This window comes from Tamandua tetradactyla, chromosome 4 (assembly GCF_023851605.1).
Source record: "Tamandua tetradactyla isolate mTamTet1 chromosome 4, mTamTet1.pri, whole genome shotgun sequence".
Taxonomy (NCBI): domain Eukaryota; kingdom Metazoa; phylum Chordata; class Mammalia; order Pilosa; family Myrmecophagidae; genus Tamandua; species Tamandua tetradactyla.
Genome location: NC_135330.1, coordinates 81,231,300 through 81,248,629, shown reverse-complemented (window position 1 = coordinate 81,248,629; position 17,330 = coordinate 81,231,300). Strand labels below are relative to the sequence as shown.

Here is a 17,330-nt window from a genome sequence, read left to right as displayed (position 1 = left end):
GAATACAAGGGAACTTCCTTAAAATGATAGAGGGAATATATGAAAAACCCACAGCTAATATCATCCTCAATGGGGAAAAATTGAAAACTTTCCCCCTAAGATCAGGAACAAGACAAGGATGTCCACTATCACCACTATTATTCAACATTGTGTTGGAGGTTCTAGCCAGAGCAATTAGACAAGAAAAAGAAATACAAGGCATCAAAATTGGAAAGGAAGAAGTAAAACTATCACTGTTTGCAGACGATATGATACTTATACGTCGAAAACCCGGAAAAATCCACAACAAAACTACTAGAGCTAATAAATGAGTACAGCAAAGTAGCAGGTTACAAGATCAACATTCAAAAATCTGTAGCATTTCTATACACTAGCAATGAACAAGCGGAGGGGGAAATCAAGAAACGAATCCCATTTACAATTGCAACTAAAAGAATAAAATACCTAGGAATAAATTTAACTAAAGAGACACAAAACCTATATAAAGAAAACTGCAAAAAACTGCTAAAAGAAATCACAGAAGACCTAAATAGATGGAAGGGCATACCGTGTTCATGGATTGGAAGACTAAATATAGTTAAGATGTCAATCCTACCTAAATTGATTTACAGATTCAATGCAATACCAATCAAAATCCCAACAACTTATTTTTCAGAAATAGAAAAACCAATAAGCAAATTTATCTGGAAGGGCAGGGTGCCCCGAATTGCTAAAAACATCTTGAGGAAAAAAAACGAAGCTGGAGGTCTCGCGCTGCCTGACTTTAAGGCATATTATGAAGCCACAGTGGTCAAAACAGCATGGTATTGGCATAAAGATAGATATATCGACCAATGGAATCGAATAGAGTGCTCAGATATAGACCCTCTCATCTATGGACATTTGATCTTTGATAAGGCAGTCAAGCCAACTCACCTGGGACAGAACAGTCTCTTCAATAAATGGTGCCTAGAGAACTGGATATCCATATGCAAAAGAATGAAAGAAGACCCATATCTCACACCCTACACAAAAGTTAACTCAAAATGGATCAAAGATCTAAACATTAGGTCTAAGACCATAAAACAGTTAGAGGAAAATGTAGGGAGATATCTTATGAATCTTACAATTGGAGGCAGTTTTATGGACCTTAAATCTAAAGCAAGAGCACTGAAGAAGGAAATAAATAAATGGGAACTCCTCAAAATTAAACACTTTTGTGCATCAAAGAACTTCATCAAGAAAGCAGAAAGACAGCCTACACAATGGGAGACAATATTTGGAAATGACATATCAGATAAAGGTCTAGTATCCAGAATTTATAAAGAGATTGTTCAACTCAACAACAAAAAGATAGCCAACCCAATTACAAAATGGGAAAAAGACTTGAACAGACACCTCTCAGAAGAGGAAATACAAATGGCCAAAAGGCACATGAAGAGATGCTCAATGTCCCTGGCCATTAGAGAAATGCAAATCAAAACCACAATGAGATATCATCTCACACCCACCAGAATGGCCATTATCAACAAAACAGAAAATGACAAGTGCTGGAGAGGATGCGGTGAAAGAGACACACTTATCCACTGTTGGTGGGAATGTCAAAGGGTGCAACCACTGTGGAAGGCAGTTTGGCAGTTCCTCAAAAAGCTGAGTATAGAATTGCCATACGACCCAGCAATACCATTGCTGGGAATCTACTCAAAGGAATTAAAGGCAAAAACTCAAACCGACATTTGCACACCAATGTTTATAGCAGCGTTATTTACAATTGCAAAGAGATGGAAACAGCCAAAATGTCCATCAACAGACAAGTGGCTAAACATACTGTGGTATATACATACGATGGAATATTATGCAGCTTTAAGACAGGATAAAATTATGAAGCATGTAATAACATGGATGGACCTAGAGAACATTATGCTGAGTGAGTCTAGCCAAAAACTAAAAGACAAATACTGTATGGTCCCACTGATGTGAATCGACATTCGAGAATAAACTTGGAATATGTCATTGGTAACAGAGTTCAGCAGGAGTAAGAAACAGGGTAAGATAATGGGTAATTGGAGCTGATGGGATACAGACTGTGCAACAGGACTAGATACAAAAACTCAAAAATGGACAGCACAATAACACCTAATTGTAAAGTAATCATGTTAAAACACTGAATGAAGCTGCATCCGAGCTATAGGTTTTTGTTTTGTTTTGTTTTGTTTTGTTCTTACTATTATTACTTTTATTTTTTTTCTCTATATTAACATTCTATATCTTTTTCAGTTGTGTTGCTAGTTCTTCTAAACCGATGCAAATGTACTAAGAAACGATGATCATGCATCTATGTGATGATGTTAAGAATTACTGATTGCATATGTAGAATGGTATGATTTCTAAATGTTGGGTTAATTTCTTTTTTCCGTTAATTAATAAAAATAAATAAATAAATAAATAAATAACAGGGAGGACAAAAGGTAAATTGGGCAGATTGAAATACTAGTGGTCAAGGAGACGGAGGGTAAGAGGCAGGGGATGTATGAGTTTTATCTTTTATCTTTTTATTTTTTTTTCTGGAGTGATATAAATGTTCTAAAAAATGATCATGGTGATGAATACACAACTATGTGATGATATTGTGAGCCACTGATTGTATGCCATTTATGGAATATATGTGTCTGAAGATTTGTCAATAAAAATATTTTAAAAAAGAAATTGAGTCATGCAACCAGTTCTAGCACAATTCCAGTAAGGGCCCAGACCAAGGGCTCATTTTTACAGGAATCGAGGGACTACAAAATGGAACAACCTTCTGAAAGCAATTGGGCAAGATGCTAAAAGATATGCATTGACCATATGGGTCAATGATTCTAGTTCTAGGAATCTTAACTCATGGGGAGTCCTAAAATTAAAAATGCTTTGCATAAAAATATACACAATATTATTTATAACAAAATTGGATATAGTCTATCAAATACTGTAGAAAATGGTTTTCAAAAATTTATACAATGGAATGTTATGAGGTCAGCAAAAATAATGTTTGAATACAGTAGAGGCTAGAAAAGTGCTTATGATACATAGATACCTATATATCTATTTGTATAGCATATGGATCACAGCTATCTTGAATAAACTAAAAAACAACTAGACTAACATTTATAAACAATAACAATGGGTGAATACTTCCTTTCTTCTACTTTTTGTGGTATTTTCTAAATTTGCCATGATAGACATTTATTGCATTTAAATTTTTGTATAATTACATTTTAGAAGGATAAATAAGTAACAAGATGCCATGATGAAAGTATTAATTGATATTTTAAAAATAGGTTTTACTCAACCTTTCATAGAAAGGAGATCCTCTAAACTGCAGAAACCATGGTAGGCCCTCATTTAAAATAGGTCAGTAACACTGCTGTTGTTTTTGTTTTGTTTTGTTTTGTTTTTTGCGCATGGGCAGGCACCAGGAATCCAACCCGGGTCTTCAGCATGACAGGCCAAAATTCTGCCACTGAGCCACTCTCGCACCACCTTATTGTTGATAAAGCCCCAAAAGAAGTACATAACCAGAAAGGAAGCCTCTGGAAGATTCTTGGGGGATGGGGTGGTCAGAGAAGGCTTTCTACAAAGTCACCAGGCAGGAGGGACTCTAGGAGGATGGCCTTGCACAGAAAAGCAAGTTCAAAGCAGAGAAGCAGAAGACAGCAGCAGCTGGTGAATGCCCAGGGGTTATATAAGGGGGTAGTAGATAATAAAGCAAGAAGGGGACCTTGGGGCCATGTAACCAGATGCTGAGGAGTCTGGGCATTCCACACCTCCTCCATGGTCTTGCTGGCCTTCCAGCCTCTCCTCTCACATGCCTCCAGTCCATCTGATGGGATTCAGTCATGTCCCCACAAAAGGCATGTTCAGGTCCCAACCCGTGGTCCTATGGGTGGGAACCCATCTATAAATAGGACCTTTGAAGATGTTATGAGTTGAAGATGTTATGAGTTAAGATGTGCTCAAACTGAAGGAGGTTGGGCCTTCATCCAACATAGCCAAAATCCTTGCAAGCAAAAGAAATTGCACACAGAAAGGAAGCCCCGGGGAGCAGCCAGGAGCTGGAAGTCAATGGAATCCTAAAAAGGAAGAAGACACTACCATAGAACAGAAAAGCCAAGGAACCATCCCCAAAATTGCCAGCCAACCAAAAGATACCAAACCTTCTAGCTGCTGAAACCATAAATGTAAGCCAACAAATTCTTGCCATTAAATGAACCTTTGTATGGTATTTGTTTAAGCAGCCTTGAAACATTGCTTTAAAGACAATCTTCCAAAAGCACAGTTTTTATCAGGTTTGGAGGCTCAAAACTTTTCACAACTCCCTGTCACCTGCAAGCTAAGTTTCAAGAACCGAAAATATCTGGCTTCAACCTTCTCCTCTCTTTTCTTTTCCTTTCCACCCTCATTTTCTCTCCCCTCCCTCAGTATCCTCCCAGGTCTCTGCCTTGAGCCTGCCCTTCTCGGAGCTTCCATCACACTTGACTCCTGGGGCACTGCTCTGCCCTCCCTTCCCCAGCCTTCTTCCATCACTCCATCCAGGAGGGATTTCTTCCCCCTGGAAGGAGCACCATGTCTGTGCCCTAAGTTGTGGCTATTTGTTATTTGTTTCCCCTCTTTGCTCCCCTGCGGTATAGACTTTAAAGTTTGTAGCACGTGGTATAATGTTGTGCAAAGAGCATGTATGGGCTTTGGTCTCCTAGCTCCACCCCTTACCAGCTCTGCACCCTAGATCAGTTAACCTAAGCCTTTGTTCCCCGTCTATGAACATGCCATCAAATCTACCTCATGTTTGATAAATGCCTAGAAGGATTACAAGACATTACATGCTACCTTAGGCTCTCTAAATATTTCAAGGTTTTCTAGATAACTGAGACACTACAAACAGACTGAGCCTAAGGGAAACAGAGGTAGCTCCTTGCCTCCATTCACTGAAAACCAGATTTGTGATCGGGTCAGTTTATGACTGAGCCATACAGAAGACCCCTAATAGGTAAGTACCTCAGATGGCATTAGGGTCCTTGAAAGGCAGATCACATGTAAAAGCCCTTAGCTCAGGGACTGGTCCTGGTCCGGTGGTTTTGTGGCCAGAACAGTGGGGACCCAGGATCAGTGACCCTCAATCTATAGGCTCAGGCTTGGGTCTGCTTTCCCCAGTGTGACTTTTAGAAATGGCAGGCACTTAGGAACATCGCAGATTTCTCTCTAGTTCTTGTGCTAGTTCACCAAATCCAAGGTATCTATTATAAGGTGCACCATATTTTTATACATCACCAAAGGGAGGAAAAAAGACATCTGATTATTTCTCCGACTTCAGAGATGTTAAAATGTGGTCTGAATAAGCATCATAGAACCGGTGACATATGTTTATGTAAATACCTGGTCACCATAGGTACCCCATAGAAGTCTACTCGAGGGCAAAGCCTGGCCCCTCTTTTTACCCACCATAGCACCCAAGACAGCACCCAACACAAAGGAGGTATTGCAACGTTGACTGTAAAATCAGACTATTTATTGAGCATTTTCTCTGTTTCTGCTGTAATACTGCACATTTCATATGAATTATTCCTTAAAATAACTTTTATTGGTTTTTAGTAAATACTATTATTATTTCCAATTTATGGATAAGTATACTGAGACTTAGAGAAGTTAAATAACTCAACCAAATTAGGGACTGGAGATGCTAGGATGATGAAACCAATCTAACTAACTACCTAGTTAGAGCTAACTAATCTTAACCACTTTCCTAAGCTGTCCTCAAGAATGATTGGGTGGGGAGTGTCCAGACTGAAAGGGCAAGTAACATGAAAAGGTTGGTTACAATTACATTCGGGAAGGATGGTCAAGAGTTTCAGAGATGAGGTGAGTTTAGGAACTGGATTGTGGATTCTATGAGAATTGCTTAAAAACTTCCATTTGAAGTTTTCCAAATGACATTCTCATTACTATAATTTGGGGGTTATGTTAACGCCTCCAGGAGTCAAGGTTTTATTTAACCCGATGAAATCAGTGTGAGGACATTATTTTCTGCTTCATGAGTCAAGATCTAGTCACTTTGATGCACTGATTTTTTCTTAACTTTAAATTAGGTTTAAAAAATACATTTGATAGAACAGTAATTTAGCATTTTTCTCAAGTTGACTTTGAATAATTCGCACATTTTCCCCTTATTTTTCTATCAGGGGTAGGAAAAATAAATAGATAACTCTTGAGCATCGCTTCCCTTTGCTTCAAAGATATTCCTTAATGAGCTGGAAACATTTATCTGTCTTTCTGTTGAGACTCCTGCATCAGTATTTTTTAATTGAATGGGAAAGTGGGGTCATGGAAGCTGAATGGAAGTACACAGGTTACTGAGAGAAAACAGAAATAAAAGGGACATTTTCCAAAAACTAAGATCAGAACACAAACTGTTTATTCTCCCAAGAGTTAAAGCAGCAAAGCGTCTCCACAAAAGAATAGGTGGCAGTGGTTTCAGGGCACTGAATTCCAGGGGCAACGCTGACCTCTTACCATGTCCCTCCAGCGGACCCGCCACTACACCATCCGATACACAGGATCACCAACTCTCAGGCTTCCAATTTTTTCCACCGAATAATACATCCCAAAAAGTGGGGATGACTTGTAAATTTGCTTCTCAGAAGGATCACAAAGGCGGTAGCTAAAAGAAGCAAAATTCACCATCAGGCACAAAAAGGAAATAACACTTGAAGTACTCTCTTAACAGAATTTAAGTCTTTCGCTCTCAAATTATTTATAAATAAATAGCAAGCCTTCTGTAAAGCACTGACGAAGAAGTCTGTGAGCAATTAATTAGTCAAACTGCCAACAATCTTGACTTTTCTAGAAGAATCCTAAGAGTCTAAACAATTTTTCCATGGCCAATAAGAAAAAACTTGCATGTATTACTTAAATACTTTGTTTACATATGTACCTCCAACTTCACAACTCATTGAACCAAATGCTCAAAGAATCTCGCTATGGAACTGCCCTAGGACTCTCTACACTTTCCCCTTAATGCAGTTAAGTAAGCACAATGCTTCCCACCCCTCCCAAGCCTGTAAGCCCAAGGCAGAATTTTTTTGGTGAATAAAAATGAACACAGAGGTGCAGTTAGTAGGTGGGTCTGGACTACTGCATAATTTAATTTTTTTTTAACATGAGCCGGAAGGAACAGAATTGTAAATCTGAAAGGCTCAAAAAATAGCCTCTTCTCCAACCTAAGCTCATTGGAAATAAACAAACAAAAAAAGAGAGAGAGAGGAAAGGGGAACAAACTAGAATACAGCTCCAAAAAAAGAGGTAACAAGGGTTCATGGGTGGTTCAGTGGTAGAATGTTTGCCTTCCATGCAGGAGACCCAAGTTGGATTCCCGGATCATGCACCCAAAAAATAAAACAAAAGGTAAAAGCCTAAAAATACACCTACATTGAGAACTAAACTCTAAGCCCAAATTCTCTAAATAACAAAACAAAACCAAAAACCCTGGCATAAAAGAAAGCTCCTAGATAAACAGCTTTGGACAACTTGTTACGTTAAGTCCGTATTCTTCTAAAACTTCGCTATACCACATCCATTGCTCTCATAGTTCTTGATATTGGCTCTAAACAAGAAATCTGAAGTGCAATAAAAATTGTTAAGGTATCTGAGCTCTTCATTTGGAAATACATATGTAAATGTTATTAAAAATGAATCAGAGTGCCGGCCACAGTGGCTCAGCGATAGAGTTCTCTCCTGCCATGCCGGAGACCCGGGTTCAATTCCTGGTGCCTGCCCATGCACAAAAAAAAAAAAAGAATGAGAGAGAAAAAAATTTCAAAACATAGTATTATACCATTAAGTGTATCAAAAACACTAGAAGATTATCCGGGGGGAGAAAAAGGAAGCAAAAAGTACCCACTTAGATTAATCCAGACACAAACCATCCAGAAGGCAGAGAAGAAGGTGTTTCCAGAGAGAAAGACCAAATGCACCTTAAAGCACAGCCCCAGACACAGGACCTAAGCTTACAGGTAGCTCTAGGATGGGGCCATCTTGAAAATACACTGTACACGTTGGAGTCCTACCTCTTCAGGGTTTCCAGTGGCTCCTTCCTATCTATGACTCCGGTGTCCGGGTCCACAGTCGTCATAATGCACCTGTCAGACAATGACCGAGGGTTAAGTGGCGGTGAAGGGCCAACAGCCATGCCGTACCCCGAGGGCTGAGTCTGGTGGGAGTCCTTACCTGGGGCAGGACAAAATCTTTTTCATCTCCACACTTCCAATTAAGAGTTCATCCCAGGTATCCTAGGAGAAAAGGAAAAATTTCCTTTGAATTGAGGCTTCATTTGTCTTCACAGCAGTGTTGTGAAGACAAATGTTTGGCCGGTTCCAACGACAAAACTAGCTGAAAAATACAGAGCAAGAAAAAGATGCCAGAAAGCCTCTCCCAAAAGGGCTCCAAGGGAAGCAGCATGTTTGTGGTCCAGGACCTGCCTCTCCACTCCCAGTTTCAGAAAGCTAATTTGGTCAGCACAGCAAGAACAGAACTTCTGTAGGGGGACAGTTTCCCACATGAATCCTGAATTAGCCAGAATGCCAACTTACTCATATACAAGAGAAATGTACAGTTTTCATGACAAGCCCACTCTTTCCTTACAGCTAAGCCACAACGGAAGCCAAATTAAAATCTGAAGATTCTTTGATGAGCATGTTACTGTGCAAGGCAAGTAAGTTTTAAGACTCATATATTCGATACTTCCACCTCCACAGAGGAAGCCTGCCAAAGGGACCTTGGTATTCCACAGCCACTGGTTATGATTCCCCACTAATGGGCACCGCCAGCGTCTGCCTCAGTGGCTCAATTAATCTTCACAACTTAGAGACAGGAACGAGGAAGGTCCCCATATTGCAAGAAGAACTGGAGGCTTGAGAGTGATTTGGTTTGCTAAAGCAGCTGGAATGCCATATACCAGTAATGGATTGGCTTTTACAAAGGGGATTTATCAACTTACAAGTTACAAGTCTAAGGTGGTGGAAATGTCCAAACTAAAGCCCCATCAACAGGATACCTTCACTGAGGGCGGGTCACGGTGACTCAGCAGGCAGAGTTCTCGCCTGCCGTGCCAGAGACCCGGGTTCGATTCCCGGTGCCTGTCCATGCAAAAAAAAAAAAAAAGAGGATCCCTTCACTGAAGAAAGGGAGATGGTTTCCAGGTTCCTCTGTCACATGGGAGGCACATATCGACATCTAGCCCTTCTCTCTGGGGTTGGTTTCAAAACTGGCTCTCTCAGCAACGGTGGGTCCTTCTGGGGTCTGCAAGCAGCTTTCATTTCTTAGCTTCTCTAAACTCTCTGAGTGCTCTGAAAGGACTCCAGCAAGAGGAGCAAGACCTGCCTTGAACGAGCAGTCTTGGAAACCACCTAATCAAAAGGTCCCACCCGACAACAGGTCTGCCCCCAAGCTTGGAGTAAAAGAACATGGCTTTTCTGGGGTACATGACAGGTTCAAACCAGCACAGAGAGGTTACAGTATTTTACCAGGGTCTCACCACGAAGAAACAGGGCAGCTAAGCTTGAATATCGTCTTTCTGATCCTTTAATTACCCAGCTATATATTCAATATATATGGAGGTTATATAAAGATTTTACAACTAAAATATAACATAGCATTAAGCTCATATAGTAAAATACAATATGTATGAGAGAGGGGTGATGTAATGCTGTATAGAGATTACAGGTCTCTTTAGCTAATCTGGAAGCCATCTGTCCTTCTTTACCTTTAAAGTGTCCATGACTGTCTCTGCTGAGGCCTGCTGATCTCACAGATTGCATTCCACAGGATAAGTCTTGTCCCTGTCTTTATGAGAGGCAGGGGAGGCACTGGGGAATGGGACCTCATTACAGTCTCCGTAAATCAACAACAGTGTCTATGATTAGATGACCCTTTAAAAACAGCTTCCTGATTCCCACCCAAGCAAGTTTTTGGAGACCGTGAATCTATGAGTCAGGAAATGCAGTGTTTCTTCCTGCAAACCTGGTGGCCTCACTTCTGCCCAGGGAGGCGAGAAGACACAGCAGGGAGTAGGGCTAACACAATGAACTCTGCAGAGCTGTTCCCCAGGGCCTACAGAGATGACTTAGGAGAAAGACAAAAAGGTTCTCCAACACCTAACTGGACCTTTCAAACTCAGAAACTGCATACTGGGTCTGAACCCAGTTACAAACTGGGGTAAAGAGCTCTCCGTGGGTACTCTGGGGACCCAACCATGATTTGTGAGACTGTTTCTGTACGGAAACAAACTCCCCATTCCAAATGACCAGCTGACCCATGGACTTGAACTGTGTAACCCTTGAAAAAGTCAAGGACATGCCATGTAACAAATGGAATTTCCATATCCTTGCCGGGACTTATCACAAGCACCGTTCAAACGATAAACTTGCAGGACATCCAGAGTGCATGGCCAACCTCCTGGAGGGAAGTGACATCTATCGGGGTATGGCCAGTAATACAGCTCAGGTAGTGATGAGTGATGCATGACGGGATGGCCCAAGGGCACCCAAAAAGGCTGGGCACGTTTACCCCATAAGGATGCAGCGGCCGTGGGAATGTGTGCAGATCAGACAGCCAAGTGCCCAAGCCCGTGTTCTCCAAGCACCCTCCGATCAACATCCTTTTCACAAGTGATGAAAAATTTAAAGCCACATATCTGCGGAGATGCTACATATTGTCTATGATATAAAGCAGAGGAGTCTGAAAACAGATTTAAGGAATCTGCTCCTACACTAAAGGCAGCACCCAATTTAGAACAGCACTTTTTTTTTAATCCATATGTTCTACTCATCTGTCTATGAGGTAGATACAAGGAGCATCAGACACAAGGTTTTCACAATCACACAGTCACACTGTGAAAGCTATATCATTATACAATTATCACCAAGAAACATGGCTACTGGAACACAGCTCCACATTTTCAGGCAGTTTCCTCCAGCCTCTCCATTACATCTTAACTAAAAAGGTGATAACTATTTAATGCGTAAGAATAACCTCCAGGATAACATCTTGACTGTTTGGAATCTCTCAGCCATTGGCACTTTATTTTGTCTCATTTTGCTGTTCCTCCTTTTGTCCCAGAAGGTTTTCTCAATCCCCTAATGCTGAGTCCCAGCTTATTCTAGGATTTCTGTCCCACGTTGCCAGGAAGGTCCACACCCCTGGGAGTCATGTCCCACATAGACAGGGGGAGGGTAGTAAGTTTGCTTGTTGTGTTAGCTGGAGAGAGAGGTCACATCTGAGCAACAAAAGAGGTTGTCTTGGGGGTGATTCTTAGGCCTAATTTTAAGTAGGCTTGACATATCCTGTGTGGGGTTAAGTTTCATATGAACAAACCCCAAGATTGGGGGCTCAGCCTACTGCTTTGGTTGTCCCCACTGCTTGTGAGAATATCAGGAGTTCTCCACTTGGGGAAGTTGAATTTTCCCCTTTTCTTGCCATTCCCCCAAGGGGACTTTGCAAATACTTTTTTATTCTCTGTTCAAATCACTCTGGGATTTATTGGGACATCACTGTGGACCAACCTACAAAATCTTATGCCCTACTCAAGGTTCCATGTAATTATGGTAGAACAGCAAATTTTATGGACTCATAAGATTCCTCCTATGTCTTCAGTCCCCAAATGTCAGCTTTAATTACTTCTAAGATACTAATGACTTCATATTTATCAAAACATGCTCTTTGCTCTTTGAAAGGAAAGAAGGAATCCTAATTCATTCAGTATGCAGTGAATCAGGATATTTTGGGATGAATGTTTGGCTTTTCAACTACATTATTTTTGGCTCATATTTTTTTTTCTTGAAATTTTTTCATTAAAATCATCGAATTGAAAATATGTACAATAGAAAAAATAAAATGTCACTGATCTTAATCCAACCATTTATCTGTCATAATATAATGTGAAGCTAATTGAGTTTAAATGTAATTAATTCAGTTACTAGAGGAAAAGATTAATTTTAAATTATTGAAAAATGAATTAAAATTATTAATGTATGAAATAAAAACTTCCATTTGCATTCTACTAGACATATACAACTTGGCGAAATACACTACTTAGCAAGGTCCCGTGTCTTGCCCACACACTGAGGAGGAGTTAGTTTCTCCCCCTGCTGGTAAGCAGTTTCTCTGCAGTCTGGCAAAATCCAGGCCCCTGTGAAAATAACATAAAAACCTTGGAGGGTGGTGTGACGGTGGCTCAGTGACAGGATTCTCGCCTGCCGTGCCAGAGATGCAGGTTCGATTCCCGGTGCTTGCCCATGCAAAAAAAACTTTGAAGTTTTTGATGCGGGAGAAGTAAAAACAGAGGGAAAGGCAAGGAGAAAGGGGGAAATAGTATCCATAACAAGCCCAGCTCTGGATTAATCCTGAGAATTTGCTCTGAATTTGCACACTCATCCAATAAGCCCTAAATTAAGACTGGATGGTTTTCCATCACAAGCAGCACCCAGAGAAAGAAGCAAAATAAGGGTTTTAAGGAAGCACAGATTAGAGTGTTTACTTGAGATTATATGCAGCTTCCAAGCAAAAAAGTAAATGTATGAAAAACAAAAAATGGAGAGTAGGGAGAGGAGGGGGCATCTGGGAGAATGGTGGCCAGGGTGAGCTCTTAATAACCAACTAGTGATAAGTGTTTATATCCTATATACATAAAAGGAATCATACAAGTCAACAGAAGAACAAACAACCCAATGATAAAATGGGCTAAAGATATGACTAGGCATTTTTGTGAAGAGCAAATAAGGATGCCTAAAAAACACCTGAATTGATGTTCATTCTCATTGGCTATAAGGGAAATGCAGATCAAGACCCCAGTGAGATATTGCTTCACACCTATAAGAATGGCTGCTTTTAAATAAACAGGAAACTACCAGTGTTGGAGAGCATGTGGAGAAATTGGGGCACTTATGCATTGCTAGTGGGAATGTATAATGCTTCAGCCACTATGGAAGACTGTTTGGCAATTCCTTAGGAAACAATATTGATATGCCCTATGATCTGGCAATACCACTACTCATTCTATACCCAGAAGAGCAGAAAGCAGTGACACAAACGCACATTTGCATACTGATGTTCATAGCAGCATTATTCACAATCTCCAAAAGATGAAAACAATCCAAGTGCCCATCAACAGATGAGTGGATTGACAAAATGTGGTATATACATATGATGGAATATTATGCAGCAGTAAGATGAAATGACGTCCTGAAGCACATGACAAGATGGATGAGCCTTGAGGACATAATGCTGAGTGAAACAAGGCAGATCCAAAAGGATAGACACTGTATGTTTCCACTTTTATGACCATGTTAAAGGAAAATTAGAGGCTGATAATACAAAATATAGGGGACTGAGAGATACATAGAAGCTAGAGATGGGTGAACCGTTAGCTAATGAGGCTGAACTCCAATGTAAGGGAATAGATAGGAGCGCAGGTGATTCTCTAGTGGGTCTATAAGTGATATCACCATATTGAAAGTGAATGATTGAAAGGGGTTGTATAGACCCATGTGTACCACTAATTAACAGTGCAACTATAAAAAAAGTTCGTTCATGAAATAATTCAAAGGTACAAATCTTGTACAAAGTGTATAAGTTCGAGGTATAGAGGGAAAACTGCTATTGCATTCTATGGGCTACGTTTAACAGGAAAACATCAACAGTGCCACAGCAACACCCGGGGTAAATAATGAGTGGAGGGACAAGAGTTAAAGAGAGGTTTAGATTTTCTATTTGGTGAGGATGTGTTTACTGGTTACCTTTTTCTTGGGAACAATGACATTATCTAAAATGGAAAGTGTTGATGGACTGTTGACTTTGGGCATTATACGTGATGCCCAATGAATGCAGGTGGCTGACGGATGCACTGACTGAGAAGTAGATTGGTGAATGATGGTGTAAACATATGATCAAATATTGCGTTGCTACAAAAAGGAACAAAGTTGTGGGGCATGCAACATTGTGAATGAACCTGTGAGACATTTGGTGAGGCAAAATAAGGCAGAAACAACAGAGAAATTATTGTATGGTCTCCTTTATAAAACACTTACAAGAACTCTGAGGATTGTAAGCTCTAACAGCAGCCGCACTTAGTGGGAGCAGTAATTGTTATCTCTGGATTTTGAGAGGCTGTTTTATACATGTATAACCTGGTATTTAGAGATAAGAATGAAGCCTGTCAGGTTGGGATTAAGGTAATTCAGAAATACAGGGGTAAGAAAGACATTGTCTGTCTTTTAGAACCTCATCCACTCTTTGAGACCAAAGGAAGAAAGGTTTATTATGTCCAGAACTTAAATTTTCTGTAGCACATAATCTAACTCAACCTGTCTGGATAGATCATTTAAACAATCCAAACACAGGGAACCCAGAATAAAAATGAGGGCCTGTATAGCTTAATGTAATGCCTGGATACATCCCAGAGTATATTAAGCAGATAATCAAAAAGGACTGGCGAAATCCCTTGAGAGATGAGAGAAAAAATATAGAATTATTAAACTTTACCATTGGGGAGAACCCTGCTACTGTGTCAAATATTAGGAATATCCAAATCAATAGGCCAAGCCCTTGATCTTGAGATTTGCTCTTGTGAAGCTTATGTATGTAGCAGAGAAGCTTAGCCCACCTACCAGTATGCCTAAGAGTTACTTCTGCAGAACCTCTTTTGTTGCTCAGATGTGGCCTCTCTCTAAGCCCAACTCTGCAAGTGAAATCATTACCCTCCCCCCTACGTGGGACATGACATCCAGGAATGAAAGTCTCCCTGGCAATGTGGGAGATGACTCCCAGGGATGAATCCAGACCTGCCACCATGGGATCAACAATTCCATCCTGACCAAAAAGGGGAAAAGAAATGTAACAAATAAGATATCAGTGGCTGAGAGAGTTCAAAGAGAGTTGAGAGGCTACTCTGGAAGTCACTCTTCTGCAAGCTTCAGTTAAACATTGCTATATTTACATTGTTACAATTAACAATCAAAAACGTGTTTTTTTATTAAACCAACTAGCCTATAGAAGGACAAGAAGACATTTGCTAGTAGGATGGGAAGACAGATTGCAAAAGCCCAAGTAACTCAAGAAAGTTGTGAGAAAGAGTTATAGAGTTATCTTAGAGGGCACAGGTTAGCTCAGCAGTTCACGTCAGGTTGAAGGCTAGAGAGCCTTCTAGTCCATACTCCCTGGACCCTGCCTGCCTACTGCCAGCTGAGCTCTTTCCCCCCTAACTTAGGTTACAAAATTGGAGCTTTCCCTTTCCCTGATCCTAATGTTCCTAATTGTTACTCATAAATTTATGATGTTGTTTTTGTACGTGCAATTGTTAGATTATTTGGGGATAAAATGAGGGAAAGGATTAGTGAATAAACAAATAAAATTGTTCTGTTTTGAAATTCTTAGCAGTTTTTCTGTTTGGTATCAGTGGCCCACCATGATTGCAGCAAGCTGGGAAATTCATCTGCTGGAGACTGGCCCTCTTAGTTTGCCAAGGTTGCTATGACAAATGCCACGCTTTGGGTTGGCTTAAAGAACAAGCGTTTCTTGGCTCATGGCTTTGAAGGCTCTAAGTCCAAAAGCAAGGCGTCAGCAAGGCTGTGCTTTCCTTGCCTCAGACGGTTCTGATGATGGCAGACCCCTGCCACGTAGGAACGTCTGCTTCCCCTTGTGTCTGCTCTTCGGGTCTCCACCAGCTTCTCTGTGGTTTCCTCTGCATCTGAAATTCCCCTCACTATTAGGCCCCCAGTTGCAAGGATTAATACCCATAGGATTCCATTTGGCTACATCTTAACTAAGATCTTCAAAAGATCCTATTTATGAAAGATTTATGCCCATAGGAATGCAGGTTAAGATTCAAACATGTCTTTTGTGCTGATTCAATCCCTAACATTGGCTAAATTCACTACACAGTGAATTACTATTTCGGCATTAAAGAGGAAGATGTGGGATGTGAATCTGTATTTATCGACACTGAATAATGTCCAAGATGTTGCTAAGTAAGAAAAGCACATCATATATTTATTATCCATAGCATGATATCCTTTATGTAAAAAAATCTGCAAATACAGCTATACATTTATAGCAATGCATATGGAGGGCTCCTTGTCAAGATTTAAGCAGTATTATTTATTTTACAATAAACTTTTATTTTCTTCTCTTCTTTTCATGTTTTATTTTTTATACGAAATATTATTATCCCAACAAGTCATTTTAAAAAACCACTTTACTATAGGCAGGTCTATAGTTACATGATCTCAAACAAAAAGTTGTTTTTCTATTTTTAAGATGTACGAGAACATCAACCTCCTTTAATGTCTTAGTTTCCAGGCTGCTAAGACAAAGGCCATAGAATGGGTTGGCTTAACAACAGGAATTTATTGGCTCCTGTTTTCAAAGACTGGAAAACGTCTTTCCTCCCAGGTCATAGTGTTCTGGCTGGCAATCCCGCAGCACACCCACACCCCTTCCTACATGTGCCCTGTCTTGTGTGCTTCTTTCCCCGTGGCTCCCCTTAGTGTCCCACCTGAGCTCAGCCTTTCCACCACCATAGATGTTATCTTCTTCTCAGGCCTTGGCCCCACCTGCTTCCGAGACCCTTGCAGGCTGATGCAGTGAGTTTCTATCGTCTCAGCATCTATCTCAGAGATGAGCAGCTAGTAAACCCTCAGGAGACATTGGTTGCAAATATGAATATTTCAGAATGTTGCAAAACCTAACTTTTCTCAACTGATGTAAAACTCGATTACAGGGCCATATTTCCTTCAGAGACCAACTAAGACAGAATGTCATGCACTCAGAGTTGACTTAAATGAGGCACTACTAAATTAGTAAAGATTATAGACATCAGTGCTAGCAAGAGTGCAGCTTGTAGGAATATAAATTTAGTACAAGGTTTCTGGAAAGCAATTTGGCAATGTCTGTGGAAAGCCTCTAAAATGCTGATTTGCCAAAGATTGTTTGACAAAGCTGGTCATTACATACATAAAGCAAAATGGAAAATAACCTAAATGCTCAATAAAAAGGGAATGGTTAAAGGGATTATTATATAGGCATATGTACTAAAATCATGCTAATGAAGGATTTATAAAGGCCATTCATTTTTAAATGAAAATAGAGGAATTCAAAACTATATAGGTACTATCATACAAATGATTTTAGAAACACCACAAAATGTTGATACAGACTACCTTTTGATAATAAAATGGTGATTTTTACTAATTTCTTTATACTTTTCTGTATTTTTTTTCCAAACTGTGCACAGAAGATATGTTACTTAAAGAAATATTTTTGTAATC

The 17,330-nt window shown here is 40.1% G+C and overlaps 1 protein-coding gene across 2 annotated transcripts in view; it reads right to left on the bottom strand.

Annotated features, from left to right (window-relative positions):
* The window catches only part of MTARC2 (mitochondrial amidoxime reducing component 2), a 55,078-nt gene that overhangs the window by 4,180 nt on the left and 33,568 nt on the right, over nucleotides 1-17,330 (bottom strand). Inside the window, exons 5-7 of one of the 2 annotated variants that reach the window (XM_077157904.1) lie at nucleotides 8,239-8,300; nucleotides 8,079-8,150; nucleotides 6,519-6,673 (exon numbers count right to left, since the gene is read on the bottom strand). In XM_077157904.1, the coding sequence (XP_077014019.1) occupies nucleotides 6,550-6,673; nucleotides 8,079-8,150; nucleotides 8,239-8,300 (258 nt within the window). In that variant the 3' untranslated portion in view covers nucleotides 6,519-6,549. The remainder of the gene's footprint in view (nucleotides 1-6,518; nucleotides 6,674-8,078; nucleotides 8,151-8,238; nucleotides 8,301-17,330) is intronic. The other variant, XM_077157903.1, reaches the window with a different exon arrangement.